The sequence below is a fragment of the Podarcis muralis genome, chromosome 13 (genome assembly GCF_964188315.1).
Source record: "Podarcis muralis chromosome 13, rPodMur119.hap1.1, whole genome shotgun sequence".
Taxonomy (NCBI): Eukaryota; Metazoa; Chordata; class Lepidosauria; order Squamata; family Lacertidae; genus Podarcis; species Podarcis muralis.
Window position 1 is genome coordinate 45,436,458 of NC_135667.1, and position 16,987 is coordinate 45,453,444.

Consider the following 16,987-nt stretch of genomic DNA (forward strand, 5'->3'; position numbering starts at 1 on the left):
CTTTTTTTGCCACAGGCAACTCAAAGCAGCTTACAAAGAAAAGACCACAATGCTTCCCAAGTCTGCATTGACTTTTGAGGCTCACCTCAAACAGTTTGGGTTCCGCATTCGTAAGAGTTATCCTTTGCCCTTACAACCCACTGTTCCCTTTGTGGGAGCAGTCAGCACTGCAAAACATGCTTACCGTTCAATATGGCAGCCGTATTGCTCAGCTCTACGTATTTCTGGTACATGGTTCGGATTTTCTTCCCTGATACATCCCGCCAGCCTTTCCAGGCATTGAGGAGCTCGTTGTAGTCTCTGGAGTGAGCCATGATGTCCGTGAGTTCTAAACAAAGAGCCAAGACAAGCAAGAATTCGGTGTGAGGCTATGCACCATACGTGCTGTAATGTGTATATCTCTCTCCTTTAGCCTGCCTTTGCTCCGTCTGCATTGTGCAGCAGGGGTGGACTTTGGTAACACTCTGGTAATATGGCGCTCTGAGCGAGGCCAAAATTCAGCGGCCCTGATAGATTTTCTCAGTTATGGATCTTCTCAGTTTGGCGCCCCCTTGGCCCGCACTGCCCTAAATCCAACACTGTGTGCAGGCTCACCTATTGAGCTTCCATTATGTTATCTCCAAACAAACATGGTAGACTTCTTTAACTGTGGAGTCACATCCCTCTACCTCCCTTCATATCCTTTCACAAAGCCCACCTGTGCCACAGAGATTTTCCTTCCTACATAATGTGTTTCATAGCCTGTTCTACTCAGTGCTATTTTTCTAGAAAAAGAGGTGTTGGAGTTCACCATGAATGAACGCCTCACTTGTTCTCTTACGATGGCAATGGCGCCCACCTGAGAGGTGCCGGAACTGAATTCCGGTGAGTTCCGGCTGGAAAAAAAAAAGGCCCTGGTTATACTCTTCATCAAGCCACGTCCCCCTCTCTTTGATCTATCTTCAACTCATTACACCCAGGCTGCTCTCATGAACTTCATGTGCCTCATATAGTTTAATGGAAGGAACAATGCTGTTTTGCCCCACTACTTCTCATCCTTTGCTAAAATCCACAGGACTTGAATGAAGCTCATGGCTGAGATATTCAAGACGAACCACACAGTATATAACAAAACAATGGAATTTGCTTCCACAAAAATGTGGTGGTGACCACCAACCCGGTTAGCCTTAAAAGGGGATTAGACAAAACCGTGGAGGATAAAACTACCAATGGCTACTTGTCACGATGTCTATCATAGAATTGTACCGTCAAAAGGGACCCTGAGGGCCATCTCGTCCAACCCCTCTGCAATGCAGGAATTTCAACTAAAGCATCAATGACAGGTGGCCATCCAACCTCTGCTGAAAAACCTCCAGTGAAGGGGAGTCCACCAACTTTCAAGAGAGTCTTCTCCAATGATGTATCAGAGGCCATGTGCCGTGGAATACTATGTTATGTACTGAGCTGAATCCTAGAACAATAGGATCCAGAATGCAGCAGTCTGATTGGTCCGCAGGAGCCATCCAATCCAGCTCCAGGTGGAAGTGAATCAGCAACCTGATTGGCCTGCAGGAGCAGCCAATCAGGCTTCTGGAGGAGGTGAATCTACAACCTGACTGGCCTACACGAGCAGCCCAGAATTAGCCAATCACGTGGGGCCCGTTGTGTAAATAATGTATATATAGCTAGACGTTTTGGAGAAAGTTTCATTCATTGCTACTATGAGCTGAATAAGGAGCACGTAATTCACACTCGACTCTGAGTATATTTCATACTAGTTACCAGGAAGTGAGGAGTGCTTCTTGTGGTCATGTCCTCCTTGTGGTCATGTCCTCCTTGTGGGTTAGCCACCATGGGAACAGGATGCTAGGCTAGACGGACCCTTAGTCTGATCCAGCACAGCTCCTCTTACATCCTTATGACTTCTTAGTAGGGTTTGACTTCTACATCAAAACATTATGGGGCTATCAAAACTACTCAGAAGTTGCAACATACTTCCCCCCAGATATGTGGAGGTTGGTTGTTGATTACACAATGGTGCGGGAAAGCCACTCAGTGCATACTCAAAAGCACCTTCTTCTTATTTTTCCAAGAAAACAAAGTCCTGATAGAATTTGCCCAGCTCTACTTCTCAGGCTGACAAAGTTATCTTGTCCAGTATGTTTTCATGGGCGCTGGGAAATGTGGTGGGAGATGATTCCTATCAGCCAGGAGCATAGCTGGCAAGTGTCCCTTATTTGAAGGGACAGTCCCTTATTCCAGCGCCATGTCCCGCTGCTGTCCCTTATTGATGGATGTCCCTTAAATGATGTCCCTTAAATTTCAAAGGAAGCAGCTCCTCTCCCTCCCTCCCTGCCGGCCAGGGAGGAGGGAGGCTCCAACTGTGTTGCTTGGCTGTGTTGCTCACCCAATAAGAAGTCTAAGAACGACTGGGGGGTGGAGCTTGCATACCTTGTGTGTGGCTAGTTAATGCAAGCTGAGGGGGTTTTTGAATGCTGAATGCCATTTTGTTGCACGTGCTGCTACAAACTTTGCAGTGCAAAGCCAGGCCAGGGGGGCCATCTTAAGTTGAGGCTGCATAGGCCTTGTGGTGCATGTGATTCAGATTCTATTCAGTTGAACCTCTGGTTACAAAGTTGGTTGGACAGTGTTCTCGAAGCTACCAGCATGAGTTTGACCAGATTGCAGGAGGACAGGAAGACTGGAGTGCCTGGAACAGGTGAAGCTGCAGGTCCCTTATTTTGGCTGCTGGTCCCTTATTTTCAAGGCTGCTGGCCCATTATTTTCAAATCTGTAAGTTGACAGCTATGGCCAGGAGATGTATAAATGACTTACCAGGATCCAGGGACTTGCAACTTGTGTTTCCAGTGCAGGCTTTGGCTACGCTGTAAATTGTCTCCATGTCTGAGAGGAGCTGATTATACTGAAAGAAAAAAAAAGGATTGATTTGCTTAGGAGGTAAAATATGGGCTTCTCTCCTCGGCATCATTTGCCTGACAACAAGATCCAAGGACTGTTGGCGGAAACTGTATTATCATGTGCATTTGAATTGAACAGAAATATTTTATTGTTATGGCTTGATCGTGCATCTGCTTTCTGCTTTCATTCCCCAGACAAATACTTGTGTCAACATGCTGGATGAGCCCTGCTATGCTGAATTTGTGCAAGCAATGAAACACAAGTGTGCTCATATTCTGGTGTACTGATGCCTGCCTCTTAGAAAGCTCTTTATTTATGTCTCCAGCTTAATTTTCAACACACTCAATTCCAAGGATCTAGGGCCTCATTACAGAACTGTCCCTTGGGGACTTAACTACACATTATTTATTAATTCCAGGTTTTTAAGTTCTGTTTTCAACAAGTCCCCAAACAGCCCTGCAATTAAAAAAACCCCATAAAACATCCCATACAAACATCATCATTAAGAAAACACATGAACAGCACCCAAGTCAGGATAATAACATCACTCCTTCCACCTTAAACCTCTACCAGATGGAAACCCCCAACAGCTTCATTGAAAGAGAAGAACAGGGCAATTCTGCAGGTCTCCATGGACAGGAAGTTCCATAACCGATTTGCTATGTCCTGGGCCCAATACATTTTGGCACCTGGTGTGAACCACAAGATGGCACCCCTATCTCCCCACCAGGGAAGAAGGGGTGAGTGAAGATCTACATCAGGAACAAGGATGGAATGAAGGTTTTAAAGCAGAGGTTGAGCGGTCATCTGCCGAAGATGCTTTAGCTGAGATTCCTGCATTGCGGGGGGGTTGACCAGATTATCCTTAGGGACCCTTTCAACTCTGCAATTCTACGACTCTATGGTTCGCTCTCACCTCCCTCAGCTGTGCGTCAGGTAGGGCTGCCCGCTCTATGTCACTCAGTTTCTTCAGGATACGTTTTATAGTGGGGTCTTGGAAATCCGTGGGATCAAACATCCGAGCCCGAAGGCCATACTGCAGGGTGTGGTTTGACATTTCCATGTTCTTTTGCAACTGCAAGGCACATATGGGAGAGAGAGGGAGGGGCATTAACACTTGTATCACAGAGGGGGAAAGGACGAGCTCATTCTCTAACTCCAGCACTCCCACAACTGTCTAGTCGCCCCTATTAACAACAACAAACAACAACAACAACAACAATTTATTATTTGTACCCCGCTCATCAGGCTGGGCTTCCCCAGCCACTCTGGGCGGCTTCCAACAAAGATTAAAAACTTCCCTGAACAGGGCTGCCTTCAGATGTCTTCTAAATGTCAGGTACACTGGTACCTCTGGATACGAAGAGGATCCGTTCCGGAGCCCCGTTCGCATCCTGAAGTATATGTAAGATGCAACTGCGTGTCTGCGCATGCGTGGGTCATCGCTTCTGCGCATGTGCATGACGTCATTTTAAGCGTCTGCGCATGCGCAAGCGGCGATACCCAGAAGTAATGCGCTCCGTTACTTCCGGGTCGCCGCAGAGCGCAACCCAAAAAATACTTAACTTGAAGCTACTTCAACCCGAGGTATGACTGTATTTGTTTATCTCTTTGACATCTGATGGGAGGGTGTTCCACAAGGCGGGCGCCACTACCAAAAAGGCCCTCTGCCTAATTCCCTGTAGCTTTGCTTCTCGCAGTGAGGGAACCGCCAGAAGGCCCTCGGCGCTGGACCTCAGTGTCTGGGCAGAACGATGGGGCTGGAGACGCTCCTTCAGGTATACTGGGCCGAGGCGTTTAGGGCTTTCAAGGTCAGCACCAACACTTCAAATTATGCTCGGAAACGTACTGGGAGGCAATGTAGGTCTTTCAGGACCTGTGTTATATGGTCTCAGTGGCTGCCCCCAGTTACCAGTCTAGCTGCCGCATTCTGAATTATTGATGATGATACAATTTATTTCCCACCCTTCCTCGTGAAGGAACCCAGGGCAGCATTCCCTTGGGCTCAGGGCAAACAACAACACTGACCCCACAATCTAGGGTTTCACAGATCTGTCAGTTTCTGTTTATTTCTCTATGTTTGCACATCTGTTTCTGATGTTTTATTTTTTATTAGAAAAGAAGTCCTCATGAGAACTCACCAGCATTTTTGTTCACATTTATCCTGTTATACACAGGATAAATTGTATGCAATTTTCCCTAACACAGACATGTTTTTCAAAGCCACTTCACTAATTTATATGCATCTTCATTTACATATAATGCATATTACTCAGCTGCAGAGCTCTGTTGCAAAATTCAGAGGTGGCTGCATTTCGAAAGCTGGCTGTGTTTCGGTTCACATATTATTTCAGAAAGTGTGAATTAATAAAATATAATAAAAATAAAAATTTATTATTTATACCCCGCCCATCTAGCTGAGTTTCCCCAGCCACTCTGGGCGGCTTCCAGTCGAGTGTTAAAAACAATACAGCATCAAATATTTAAAACTTCCCTAAACAGGGCTGCCTTCAGATGTCTTTTAAAGAGAAGATAGCTGCTTATTTCCTTCACATCTGAAGGGAGGGCGTTCCACAGGGTGGGTGCCACTACCGAGAAGGCCCTCTGTCTGGTTCCCTGTAACCTCACTTCTCACAACAAGGGAACTGCCAGAAGGCCCTCAGCGCTGGATCTCAGTGTCCGGGCTGAACGATGGGGGTGGAGACACTCCTTCAGGTATACAGGACATTGGGTAGGTTCCCCTTTAAATGTGAATTGAACTGAATTGAACCCCACCACCACCACTGACCCTACCACACTGTGCTGGTTCTCCTACCATCATCTGTCTGTTGGGCTCTGTGATGTTGGTGTTGTATGTCCAAGAGGCCTCTGTGTAAGAATTCCATACCACTTCGGCTGTGCTGTTGTAGTCTGCCAGGAATGTTTTAGCCTCGTTTTCATCAGTTATTTTATCTGGAAAAGGTTAAAGGGTGGGGAGGGAGAAACAAAATGCTGGAAAAAGTAGGGAAATTAACCCACCTCCCTGTCTTGTTTCTTTTAGTCTAGCATGTAAACTCCCAGTACCTAATTTCTAAAGAGACAAGTCCCAGGTTCCTGCAGAAATTTTTCATTCTCTGATGGAATCAGAACACCTTTCCCTACCTATGATGTGCAATTATTGGCTGTGGTTACTCATGGATGAAGACAAGACATTCTGAACATGCTCAGGGGACCTATCCTTCTCAATATTATAGTTCGCACTTCTAGGACAAAACCCTGTCACTTAAAACACACTCCAGGGCTGAGACCTGGTAACTCTGAAGACTGACCTGTGGCATTTTCATTCCCTGGCGTCCCCGTCCCCTTAAAGAGAAATGTTAGGAGAAGCCAGCAGGTGAGTGGTAGGTAAGTACTAGCTGAGCATCTACCTTTGCTCATTGGGAAGTTAAAATGAGCACACAGGTGGAGATGCCCAGATTCTAGAATCCGCTGCTCAGCCAATTCACCAGGCGGCAACTCATCCCACCTTCCAATTCATCTGTTACATCAGGAGCATGGAACTCCATTGGTTGGAGAGCCGGTCTCACGATGCTCACAAGGGTTGCACTCCTCATCAGCAGAGAGACATAACAGCTGGCCTCCCACTGCTTTGATAAGGGCTGCATCATTCCCCCTTATCAGTAGACATATCACCCGGTCTTTACAAAGGGGGTCGATACCCCTTAACAGCAAAAGTCAAGCCAGCAGCTCGCTAGCCAAATCTCACTCTCAGAAGGGCTGCTGCCTGGTTCCTGCCCTACCAAGTGCCAGCCCAGAGGCAAAAGAGCAGGTGTTTTAAGGAGCAGTACTTGTGGGGACGCGGGTGGCGCTGTGGGTAAAACGTCAGCGCCTAGGACTTGCCGATCGCATGGTCGGCGGTTCGAATCCCCGTGGCGGGGTGAGCTCCCGTCGTTCGGTCCCAGCTCCTGCCCACCTAGCAGTTCGAAAGCACCCTTAAGTGCAAGTAGATAAATAGGGACCGCTTTATAGCGGGAAGGTAAACGGCGTTTCCGTGTGCTGCTCTGGTGCCGGTTCGCAGGAGCAGCTTCATCACGCTGGCCACGTGACCTGGAAGTGTCTGCGGACAGTGCTGGCTCCTGGTCTCTAGAGTGAGATGAGCGCACAACCCTAGAGTCTGTCAAGACTGGCCTGTACGGGCAGGGGCACCTTTACCTTTTTTTACTTGTGGTTTATCAATGCTAGAAGAAAAGCACAGCCTGCTATCACCCTATTCCTGGTCTCCCTAAAAGTCATCTTGCAGTGAAATCAGTTGTTCACCAGGGCTCTCACAGTCCTCCTCCTCCCACAGACAAACAAGACAAAAACCACTCCATATTCCAGCTGCACCAGCCATTTCTTCCCAGTCGGATGTCCTGTGTTGTTCCCCCTGTATATGCAAGAGACCGCCACTTCCATTCCTATTTTCCACTGCAAAATATAAAACAAGCTGAGTGCCCCCTTGTGGATTATAATTGCCCTGGTCCAATGGCAAAGCCAAGCAGTGAGGTGGTCATCTGGTATCCTCCCTTTTTCTTTGGACACCTGCTACCGTTATGCCCAAGCACCAGGGTCATAGTGAAACCACCCTGCTGCAGGTCTCCCCTTCCCATGATTTTGTGCCTTGAAAACTTTACCAAGCCCTTCTGGGTAGCCCTCTGGGACGGGGGGACGCCACTCAAAGTCCGGCCAGCCCAGCGTTTCATTGGTTCGCTTATTCTGTTCTTCTAGCCACTGAGTAACGGGACTGAAATACTCCAGCAGTGCTGACGCATCCATCTTATTTGTGCCAGTGAGTTGTTGGAGAATATTCTGCCAGGGCTGGGAAGAGCCAACTCTCAGCGCCTCGCTGCAGCGAAGAAAACAAAGAGAGGAATGGGTGGTGATGTAGATGCAGCTACTCGTGTTGACAGCCACTGTGGAAGACCCACGAGACCAGGCAACTCTGGTCTCTGCCTGCTGTGGACTCCCGCACCACACAAGGGATTTGAGGAGACCTTGCCGTTTGGGTTTCTTTTCTTGCCACATCTTCTGAAGCAGCCAGCAACTAGGCAGTGCGAACTGAAGCCAGTGCCAGCACCTGTGGGCAGCTGCCAGTGACCCAACAACCCCTCTTTTTTATTTTATTTTAAAAGTGTGAGTTTTTGCGTTTGTTTTGCCTGGTGCCCTGGATGGCTGGGTCCCGTTAGCATTTAAAATTTCCACTACGCTCCCAGAAGAAGCATGAATCTGGGACATTTTGGGGAAATAAGATGGCAGGTCCTAGCCACCCAGTGTTGCTTGCAGCATCACCACTGCCAGGTAAGCTGGCCAGGGTCTGCTTTGCCCAGCCCGTCCCCACCTGGTGACCAGCCATGAATAGTTGGACTTTTATGTCCTGCAGACTTCTGTGACTCCTTGCTCTGCAAAGCACTTCAATTCCTACTGCTCTTTGCTTGCAAGGTGCTTTGCATTATATGGTCAGTGGGAGTGGTAGGGGTGAGTTCAGCCCTTGGAACTCATGGAATCTGCTTGCCTAGGTGCCTAGGTGGCCACCCCACAAGCGTGATAGGTGTCGGAGGTACCCTTCCATTGAAGAGTGTGGGTGATGCCATTCTTAAGGTCTCTCTCCAACGCTGCATGCTTATATGGTCACCTTTCCCAGGGTACTTGAACATCTGGTTCCCGCTCATGGGTAAGTGCCCAGTGGCATTCAAGCTACGCCAAGATTACGCCAGGGGATCACTTCTGCAACCTGAGTGCGGTCACACCTGTGTGATCGCAGTCCTCAGTTCTGCATGTCACAGCCCTCTTGCTTTTTCCAACACAGCTGTACCCCTTCTTGTTACATCAGGGTGCCAGGAAGGGGGAAATGCCCCCAAGCAGAGAAGTGTTAGCCTAGGTCTTCCCACCCGCTTCTAACGCCATTTAGGTAGGAGACCACGCCTTGCCGTTTCCCCATCTCTCCCTGCTGTCACCTGAGCTTCTGTCCAGCTTCTTTGGATTGGTAGATGTCACAGGTATGTAGATTGCCAGTGTGGTTGGCAGCTTGGCAGAGCGCCTTGTGGAACTGGAACTGCAGGATGAAACTGACAAAGTACCTGTCCCAGACAAAACAAAAATCCATATACTTCTGGTACCCATCAGTTCTTCAGCAGGACACCCACTCCCACCCCCACTGCCTACATACTACTACTACTACTACTACTACTACTACTACTACTACTAACATCACAGCAAATTCTGCCATGCTGAACAAGAGTCAATTTTTGAGGGCATAACGTAAATGAAGCATGGAAGGATCTGCCTGTTTGGTTCTTAGTGTTTTGTTTTTCCATTTTCTGCAGCAAATTGGGGATTATTATTTTTTAAAAAGTTCTCTTGCAGGATTATCAACGTTTTAGGGCAAATGTCTCCTAAATATGCACAATTCCACGAGCAATTTCCACTATTATAAGCACTTCTGCAAACACTGTTTGCACAGCAAAATTCAGATAAGTGTAAATTTCAAAGGACGTCCTTGCTTAGTTTCTGATATTGTTTCAGAAAGTGTGGATTTGATAGTCACCTTTAAATGTGAACAACTCAATACAATTTCTCACCCAGCCTTAAAAAGAATACGCTAGTCAAGAACTCTCTGCAAGTCCTGCATTTCTAAAGCAGCTGGGGGGAGGAGTAGCCTTTGGACTTGCAAATGTTATTGGACTCCAACTCCCATGATCCCCAGCTGTGGGTCATTCTGTCTTGGGGGTAGCAGAAGGACAACAGGAACTGGAGGGTCAAAGGCTCCTCGTTCTTATACTAAAGAGTATGGAGTTCAGAATTGATTTTGGGGGACCTAACTCCATGCAGCCTTCCTCTGCCACTAGGGTGTGTCATTTTAGGGGGTGAAACTTAATTTCTGCAAATTTCTTCAGTGTAGGGTCTTGAAAATATGTTTTTGGGTGTGAGGAATTCAAATCTGCTATTTATTTTTTGTGTGTGACTGAGCAACATTTAGCTTGCTAAGTCTAGGTTTGATGGAGAAGCACATAAACTGCTTTTGGAAAACCAGAGTTTCAATTTTACCTTCTGAAAATGTCGGATAATGATTACTAATAATAATATAACTGCAAGTACTTTTCAAAATTTTAATGGTCTCTATGTAATTTTACACACGTTTTACTTTCCAGGCAAAACTAAATTATATTAATTTAACCAATACATATATATATATTGAATTCCCATGTCATATTACAACTTTTTAGCACCGCTCATTTTGGGAATTCGAAAGTTGAAAAATTCAACACATCCTTCTCTACCACCTTAGATCTGCTTGTCAGAACCTTCAGGTAGTTCAACACTGCAGAACATTGCAATGTACTTGACGTTCCATGAATAATGAAGGCATATACACCAGCCTCACTCAAGAGCATTAGTGAAGCTCACCATGTTTCATTTACACATTCCACATCTCCCAACTCTTTCAGCTCCCAGTACCTGATATAAGGTGTGTTGCCAGGTATATGATATTTAGCACCAGGGTCGAAGTTGGTTTCATCTCTTGCAACAGGAGGGCAAATTCCCTGGTATTTTGTTCTGGAGAAAAGTCAGCCATGTGGGCAGAGAAGAAACGGAACAGCATTAGCACAAGTCTCTAGAAATAAAGCAGATTCCAGGTTGTTTGTTCTTAATCTAGATTTGATGCTGATCATGGGTATGCCGTTTATTATTTATATTTATTTATCGCATGTCTATATCACGTTTATCTTCCAAGGAGCTCAAAGTGGTGTACTTGGTTTTCCCCCCACCCCATTTTCATCCTCACAACAACCCTGTGAGGTAAACCAAGAGTGTTGGAAACACGCCTGGGAAGGCCACCAACTTCCCAAGACTCCGGGGCGTCTCTCCGGTGGTCCTCCCTGGCTATAAATCTCCTTCAGCCCAGAGAGACTGGTGATAAGCGACCTCTCCCTCCTGAGAGGAGCACACTTGTCTTCTTGCATATCATAGCAGAAGAAAGAGTCAATCGTAGTTCTAAACTACCGTATTTTTTGCTCTATAAGACTCACTTTTCCCCTCCTTAAAAGTAAGGGGAAGTATGTGTGCATCTTACGGAGCGAATGCAGGCTGCGCAGCTATCCCAGAAGCCAGAACAGCAAGAGGGATTGCTGCTTTCACTGCGCAGCGATCCCTATTGCTGTTCTGGCTTCTGAGATTCAGAATATTTTTTTTCTTGTTTTCCTCCTCCAAAAACTAGGTGCGTCTTGTGGTCTGGTGCATCTTATAGAGCGAAAAATACGGTACTTTATTTTACAGTCTGTATACAGAGAATCCATCAGCATGTCTGTGCTCTTTGAGCACCAGTACAGAACCTGCATAACAATCAGAAGTTAAAGTAACTTCCAACAGTACTCCAACAGTACTGAGACTTCCTCTCTCATGCTCTCTCATACACTCACATGATATAACCAAACATAGTGCTACTGCTGGAGCAGCATGGATGGATAAAAATCCTAACAAAGAGATAGCGACTGGCCCAAGGTCACCCAGTGAGCTTCATGGTTGAGTGGGGATTCGAACCCTGGCCTCCCTGGTCATAGTCCAACACTCTAACCCAGAGCTTTCTGAACTGTGTGTTGTGACATGTTGGTGTGTCGGCTGCAGTGTGTACCTGTGTCATGTGAACGGTCCCTGTGCTCCTTCTGGGGCTGGAAAGGGTTAGGCTTAACTTCCAGTTTGCTAGTCAAACTGAATTACTGTGTCGCGAAATGATGCAAAACTGAATTACAGTCATACCTCATGTTACGTCCACTTCATGTTACGTTCTTTCAGGTTACATCCCGCGGCGACCCGGAAGTACCGAAAAGGGTTACTTCCGGGTTTCGCCGCTCGCGCATGTGCAGAAGTGCAAAATTACATCATGTGCATGTGCAGAAGCGGTGAATTGCAACCTGTGTGTGCGCAGACGCGCCATTGCAGGTTGCGCTCTTTTCATGTTGAGAACAGGCCTCTGGAATGGATCCCGTTTGCAACCAGAGGTACCACTGTAACTGTGTCGCGAAATAATGCATGTGCAAAAAGTGTGTCACCAATTTGAAAAGTTTGGAAAGCTCTGGTCTAACCATTATGCCACACTGGTTCTCTTGCCTTGCACCCAGTTACCCCTTCTTTCTCTGTCACCGCATCATGGATTACTCTGCCTCCAACCCACATGGTTGGCTGTTTGGGAGTGCCTGATGTGATGACATCATGCCACCCATTTTCCTTACTAAGCACCACAGTTTATGAACTGAAACTCATGTCAATCAATGTCCGATCAACATGCATACAGGTGCGTGCATTTCTCTCTTCCTCCAGTAATTTATATTTTTCTCAGACCATCTTCCTATCTGCTAGTGAGGGAGGAGCTCCCTCCACCATGGGCTGAGCAAGATCCAGCTGTTCAGCCCCACTTCCTTGCCTCAAGAGATCATCAGTGGACTGCTGCCTAGTAGGCAAAAGCCGAAGGGCAACACCAGGGCAGGGAATGCCACCTGAATAGTCCTGGCAACAGAGAAGTCACCATATTATTTCTGTTCCTGACTTGAATATGACTTTTATAGGGAGCGGGTGGCGCTGTGGTCTAAACCACTGAGTCTCCTGGGCTTACCGATTGGAAGGTCAGTAGTTCGAGTCTGCACAACTGGGAGAGCTCCCGTTGCTCTGTCCCAGCTCCTGCCAACCTAGCAATTCAAAAGCACGCCAGCGCAAGTAGATAAATAGGTACCACTGCAACGGGAAGGTAAACAGCGTTTCCATGCGCTGTGGCACTCATCACGGTGTCCCGTTGTGCCAGAAGTGGTTTGGTCATGCTGGCCACATGACCTGGAAAGCTGTCTGCACACAAACGCTGGCTCCCTCGGCCTGAAGTGAGATGAGCGCCGCACCCCATAGTCAAGATGACTGGACTCAACTGTCCAGGGGTCCTTTACCTTTACCTACCTCTGTAGGTTTGAGGATTATTTGGGAAACTGCTTTGAAAACCTCTCGGGGTTATAGAGTGTGGAATATAAGCAATATAACTGAATAAATTCCTGAATATTTTTCCTTCTTAACTTTGTGTATACTCACATATACTCATAAATTTATTTCTCTTTCCCTCTCCTGTCTCCGTCTGTCTGTCTCTCTCTCATACACACAGTTGTTGAGAAGATATATGGGTCCCTCAAGCAAACATGGATTTCCTCCTTCCCAATTTTGAAATTCAGTCCTGTCACCCAAAATCAGCTTGGGGAACCCCTCCCCTCACACAGTTCTTTGAAACAATGGCGTCCCTTGCTCAGCCATCATGGCAGCCCTTCACCCGCCACAGTTGCACTGCTGAGGGGGGTCTTTACCTCAAGTACCACCAGTCATAGTTGTAGCGGTTGGGAGGGGTGCGCCCACTGAAGACATTCCATCGCCACTGGTCTATCAAGTAGCCAAAGGGCAGGAAGGCGATCTTCTCCAGGGCCATTTTTAATAGGTAGTTGATGTCGCTCTCTGCAAAGAAGAAGGGAAAGGGGAAAGAAGACTCGGAGCTGGAATAAGAGCAGAATAAGCACCCTGCAGATCTTGTGCCACAAGTCAAGAGCAGAGTAAGCAGCTTGAGATGACTTGGGCAACTGACCCACAAGCCTCGGGGCACAAAGACCCGCCTGACTTTATAGGAAATTCCTTTCCAACCCAACAGATGGTAGCAGTCAGACCTTGAGCATGCACAAAACTGCCCTCTGGGTTGCCCAAGGGGAACAGGTGTGGATATGAAGGGCTCCCCAATCCCTAACAGCAATAAAGAGTGGAGAGCAAATTTTGGGTTTTGGCATGGCCAAACTTGGCCCTCCAGATGCTTTGGGACTACAATTCCCATCATCCCTGACCACTGGTCCTGTTAGCTAGGGATCATGGGAGTTGTAGTCTTAAAAACATCTGGAGGGCAAGTTTGGCCATGCCTGGTCTTGGATCTTCTCTTTCTTCTTCAGCAGCTAGGAAGCCCTGGAGTGATACAAGTCTGTCTCCACGTCCCGAAAGCAACTAATCTCAGCTGGAAACCTGACCCTTGAGAAATGTCCCATCAACTCTATCAATTACCTATTCACCACAGTTCTCCTACATCACCCACAGTGCTCAACGGTTACCTATATCCTCAGTGGCTTGGTCAAGCAGCCCAATTTTCTTGAGGTGGGTGGGAGTGGAGACGGACAAGCCCATGACATCGCCAATGGCTTCATGAAAGCCAGGGTTGGCCCCACTGCGGAAGGAGATGGGCTGGTCCTTGTACTGCAGGTAGTATTCAATATGCCCCATCTCATGGTGTACTGTGAAGAGCTGCTCCATGGTGACGGTTGTGCACTGCTTTATCCTGCAAAGTATGGAGCAGAAAGGTGAGGATGCAACATTGGTTCTGTTAAAATGCACCAGTTGAGCTAATAGGGCACCTGCTTGACAGACTGGAAGGGTTGTTCCTGCTTCCCTTTCACACACGGAGTCCTCAGAAGAGTTGAAAAGGAAATCCCTCTTCAGTTTCCCTGCACAGGGCACTGAGCCAAGGGGGTGCTAAGCCATCATCACGACCCTATATTTATACAGGTACCTATTTAGAAGATCCATTAAAAATAGCAACTGCACCAAAAGGAAATACAGTCATACCTTGGGTTGAAGTTGCTTCAGGTTGAGCGCTTTCGGGTTGCGCTCCACGGCGATCCGGAAGTAACGGAACACGTTACTTCCAGGTTTCACTGCTTGTGCATACGCATATGGTCAAAATGATGTAACACGCATGCACGGAAGCAGCGAATTGCAACCCGTGCACGCGCAGACACGGGTTGCATTTACTTCAGGATGCTAACGGGGCTCCAGAACAGATCCTGTTAGTATCCAGAGATACCACTGTATTGTGAAAATAAGAAGTATTTGTCCTCAGCAAATCTTGTCCTCCCTCAGGGCACCTTATTACCAAGGTCTTCCCCTGCCCTCTTGTCAATATAGAATTTAAATTGTTTAAAGCTCCCACAGGTGTAATCCTTGGAACACCAGTCCTTCTTGGTAGCTTTGTGAGGGATTCAAAGCCGTCTTAACATATTAAGAGCTCCCACACACTATAGTTCCCAGGGTTCTCCAGGAAAGATTTAGCACACGGAAAAGGTTTTCAGAACTGGTTTATACGTTTAGTAGATTTATCGCTGATACACGCTATAAATTTAAAGCACATTCAATGCACATTGAAGGCACATGGCTTCCTCCTAAGACTCTTGTGAACCGCAGTTTGTTAAGGGTACTGAGATCTGTAGCTCTGAGAGGAGGAAACTAGTACCTATTATCATTTTTCATTTCATTTCTAGACCGCCTAAATTGAACCACATGTTGTTACTAAAACTGGACGTTGATATTTTTTCAAAGACCTATGTTTCTTTAAAAGGATCTGCATAAATGCACTCTGTGGTTCTCTTCCAAGAAGGCATTTGGTTCACCCTTTCCAAAGCAAGGCCCTTTCACATGCAGTAGGCACCTGAAATCTTTGCGGTTGTAGAAGTCCCAGGCCGACGCATGGCACACCACCTCTCGGCCATCTGTTGGCTTCTCCAGCATAGAATCCTTCCAGAATTCAGGTGGCATCTCAATCATGCCAAGTGAGGTGAAGAATGCGTCCGCCTCCCGGAACATGCGCGTTGCGTTCCAATTCTAGGAAAGGACCCACCCACAGAATGAGATAGCATGCATTTTCTTGGATCCAGACATAGCCATGCTTAATGAAATCAGTTTTTGTTTAGTCGTTTAGTTGTGTCCAACTCTTCATGACCCCATGGACCAGAGCACGCCAGGCACTCCTGTCTTCCACTGCCTCCCGCAGTTGGGTCAAGCTCATGTTAGTAGCTTTGAGAACACTGCCCAACCATCTAGTCCTCTGTCGTCCACTTCTCCTTGTACCCTAAGTCTTTCCCAACATCAGGGGCTTCAGCTGTCGCTAATTCAAGACTCACTGATTTCAATGGATCTACTATTCTAAGCATGGTAAATTGAGATTCAACCCATAATAGATAACAATACAGGCATTCTCTTTTTGGGAGTACTCATTATTCCCCTAAGGTGTGCACTTATTCTGCAGCATCTCACTGCAAAATGGCAGCAATACCACCCCACCCCCAGTGATGTTTAGGTATGTACCGTATTTTTTGCTCTATAAGACTCACTTTTTCCCTCCTAAAAAGTAAGGGGAAATGTGTGTGCGTCTTATTGAGCGAATGCAGGCTGCGCAGCTATCCCAGAAGCCAGAACAGCAAGAGGGATTGCTGCTTTCACTGTGCAGAAATCCCTCTTGCTGTTCTGGCTTCTGAGATTAAGAATATTTTTTTCTTGTTTTCCTCCTCCAAAAACTAGGTGCGTCTTGTGGTCTGGTGCGTCTTATAGAGCGAAAAATACGGTAGCTGTTTTCACTCGCAACCCCTGCTGTCTATATGAAGGCTGCAGTCAAAGCAGCAAACGTGTAAGAAGAAAAGCGTATGTAATAACAACACGGGTGACCTTACTTGCTGCCTCATGGTATTGGTGACATCAAGGTTGGGCTTATTTGGGTAAGGAATCATCATATCGTAAATGTTGTTCCATTGCTGCGCCCACATGTTACCTGCAGGGGGCAAAGCAGCACAGCTTAGCTTGAGGCGAACAGTTCGTTTCAGCCTTTTCTACCACAAGGAATAATAGCAAGAAGAAGCTTATGATGCAATATCACCGGGAAGCTATATTTGTCAATTTTCCACATTTGGGGCATGGAAGCAAAAAAACAACAACTGTGGTTTCCTTCCCAAGTCTTGTTAGATCCCATAGGGCAGTGTTTCCCAACCTTGTGCCTCCAGCTGTTTTTGGCCTACAATTCCCATCATCCCTTGCCACTGGTCTTGCTAGTCAGGGATGATGGGAGTTGTAGGCCAAAAACATCTGGAGGCACAAGGTTGGGAAACACTGCCATAGGGCCATTGAAGATATCACATTAATTACCGTGTTTTTTGCTCTATAAGACTCACTTTTCCCCTCCTAAAAAGTAAGGGGAAATGTGTGTGCGTCTTATGGAGCGAATGCAGGCTGCGCAGCTATCCCA

At 46.9% G+C, this 16,987-nt stretch overlaps 1 protein-coding gene across 1 annotated transcript in view; it reads right to left on the bottom strand.

The window, feature by feature from the left end:
- ACE (angiotensin I converting enzyme) overlaps positions 1-16,987 on the bottom strand; it is a 58,671-nt gene that overhangs the window by 14,028 nt on the left and 27,656 nt on the right. Inside the window, exons 6-16 of the mRNA XM_028701577.2 lie at positions 16,419-16,516; positions 15,401-15,573; positions 14,031-14,254; positions 13,251-13,395; positions 10,372-10,470; positions 8,871-8,993; positions 7,551-7,762; positions 5,714-5,850; positions 3,815-3,973; positions 2,815-2,902; positions 185-328 (exon numbers count right to left, since the gene is read on the bottom strand). Coding sequence (XP_028557410.2) covers positions 185-328; positions 2,815-2,902; positions 3,815-3,973; positions 5,714-5,850; positions 7,551-7,762; positions 8,871-8,993; positions 10,372-10,470; positions 13,251-13,395; positions 14,031-14,254; positions 15,401-15,573; positions 16,419-16,516 — 1,602 coding nt within the window. The remainder of the gene's footprint in view (positions 1-184; positions 329-2,814; positions 2,903-3,814; positions 3,974-5,713; positions 5,851-7,550; positions 7,763-8,870; positions 8,994-10,371; positions 10,471-13,250; positions 13,396-14,030; positions 14,255-15,400; positions 15,574-16,418; positions 16,517-16,987) is intronic.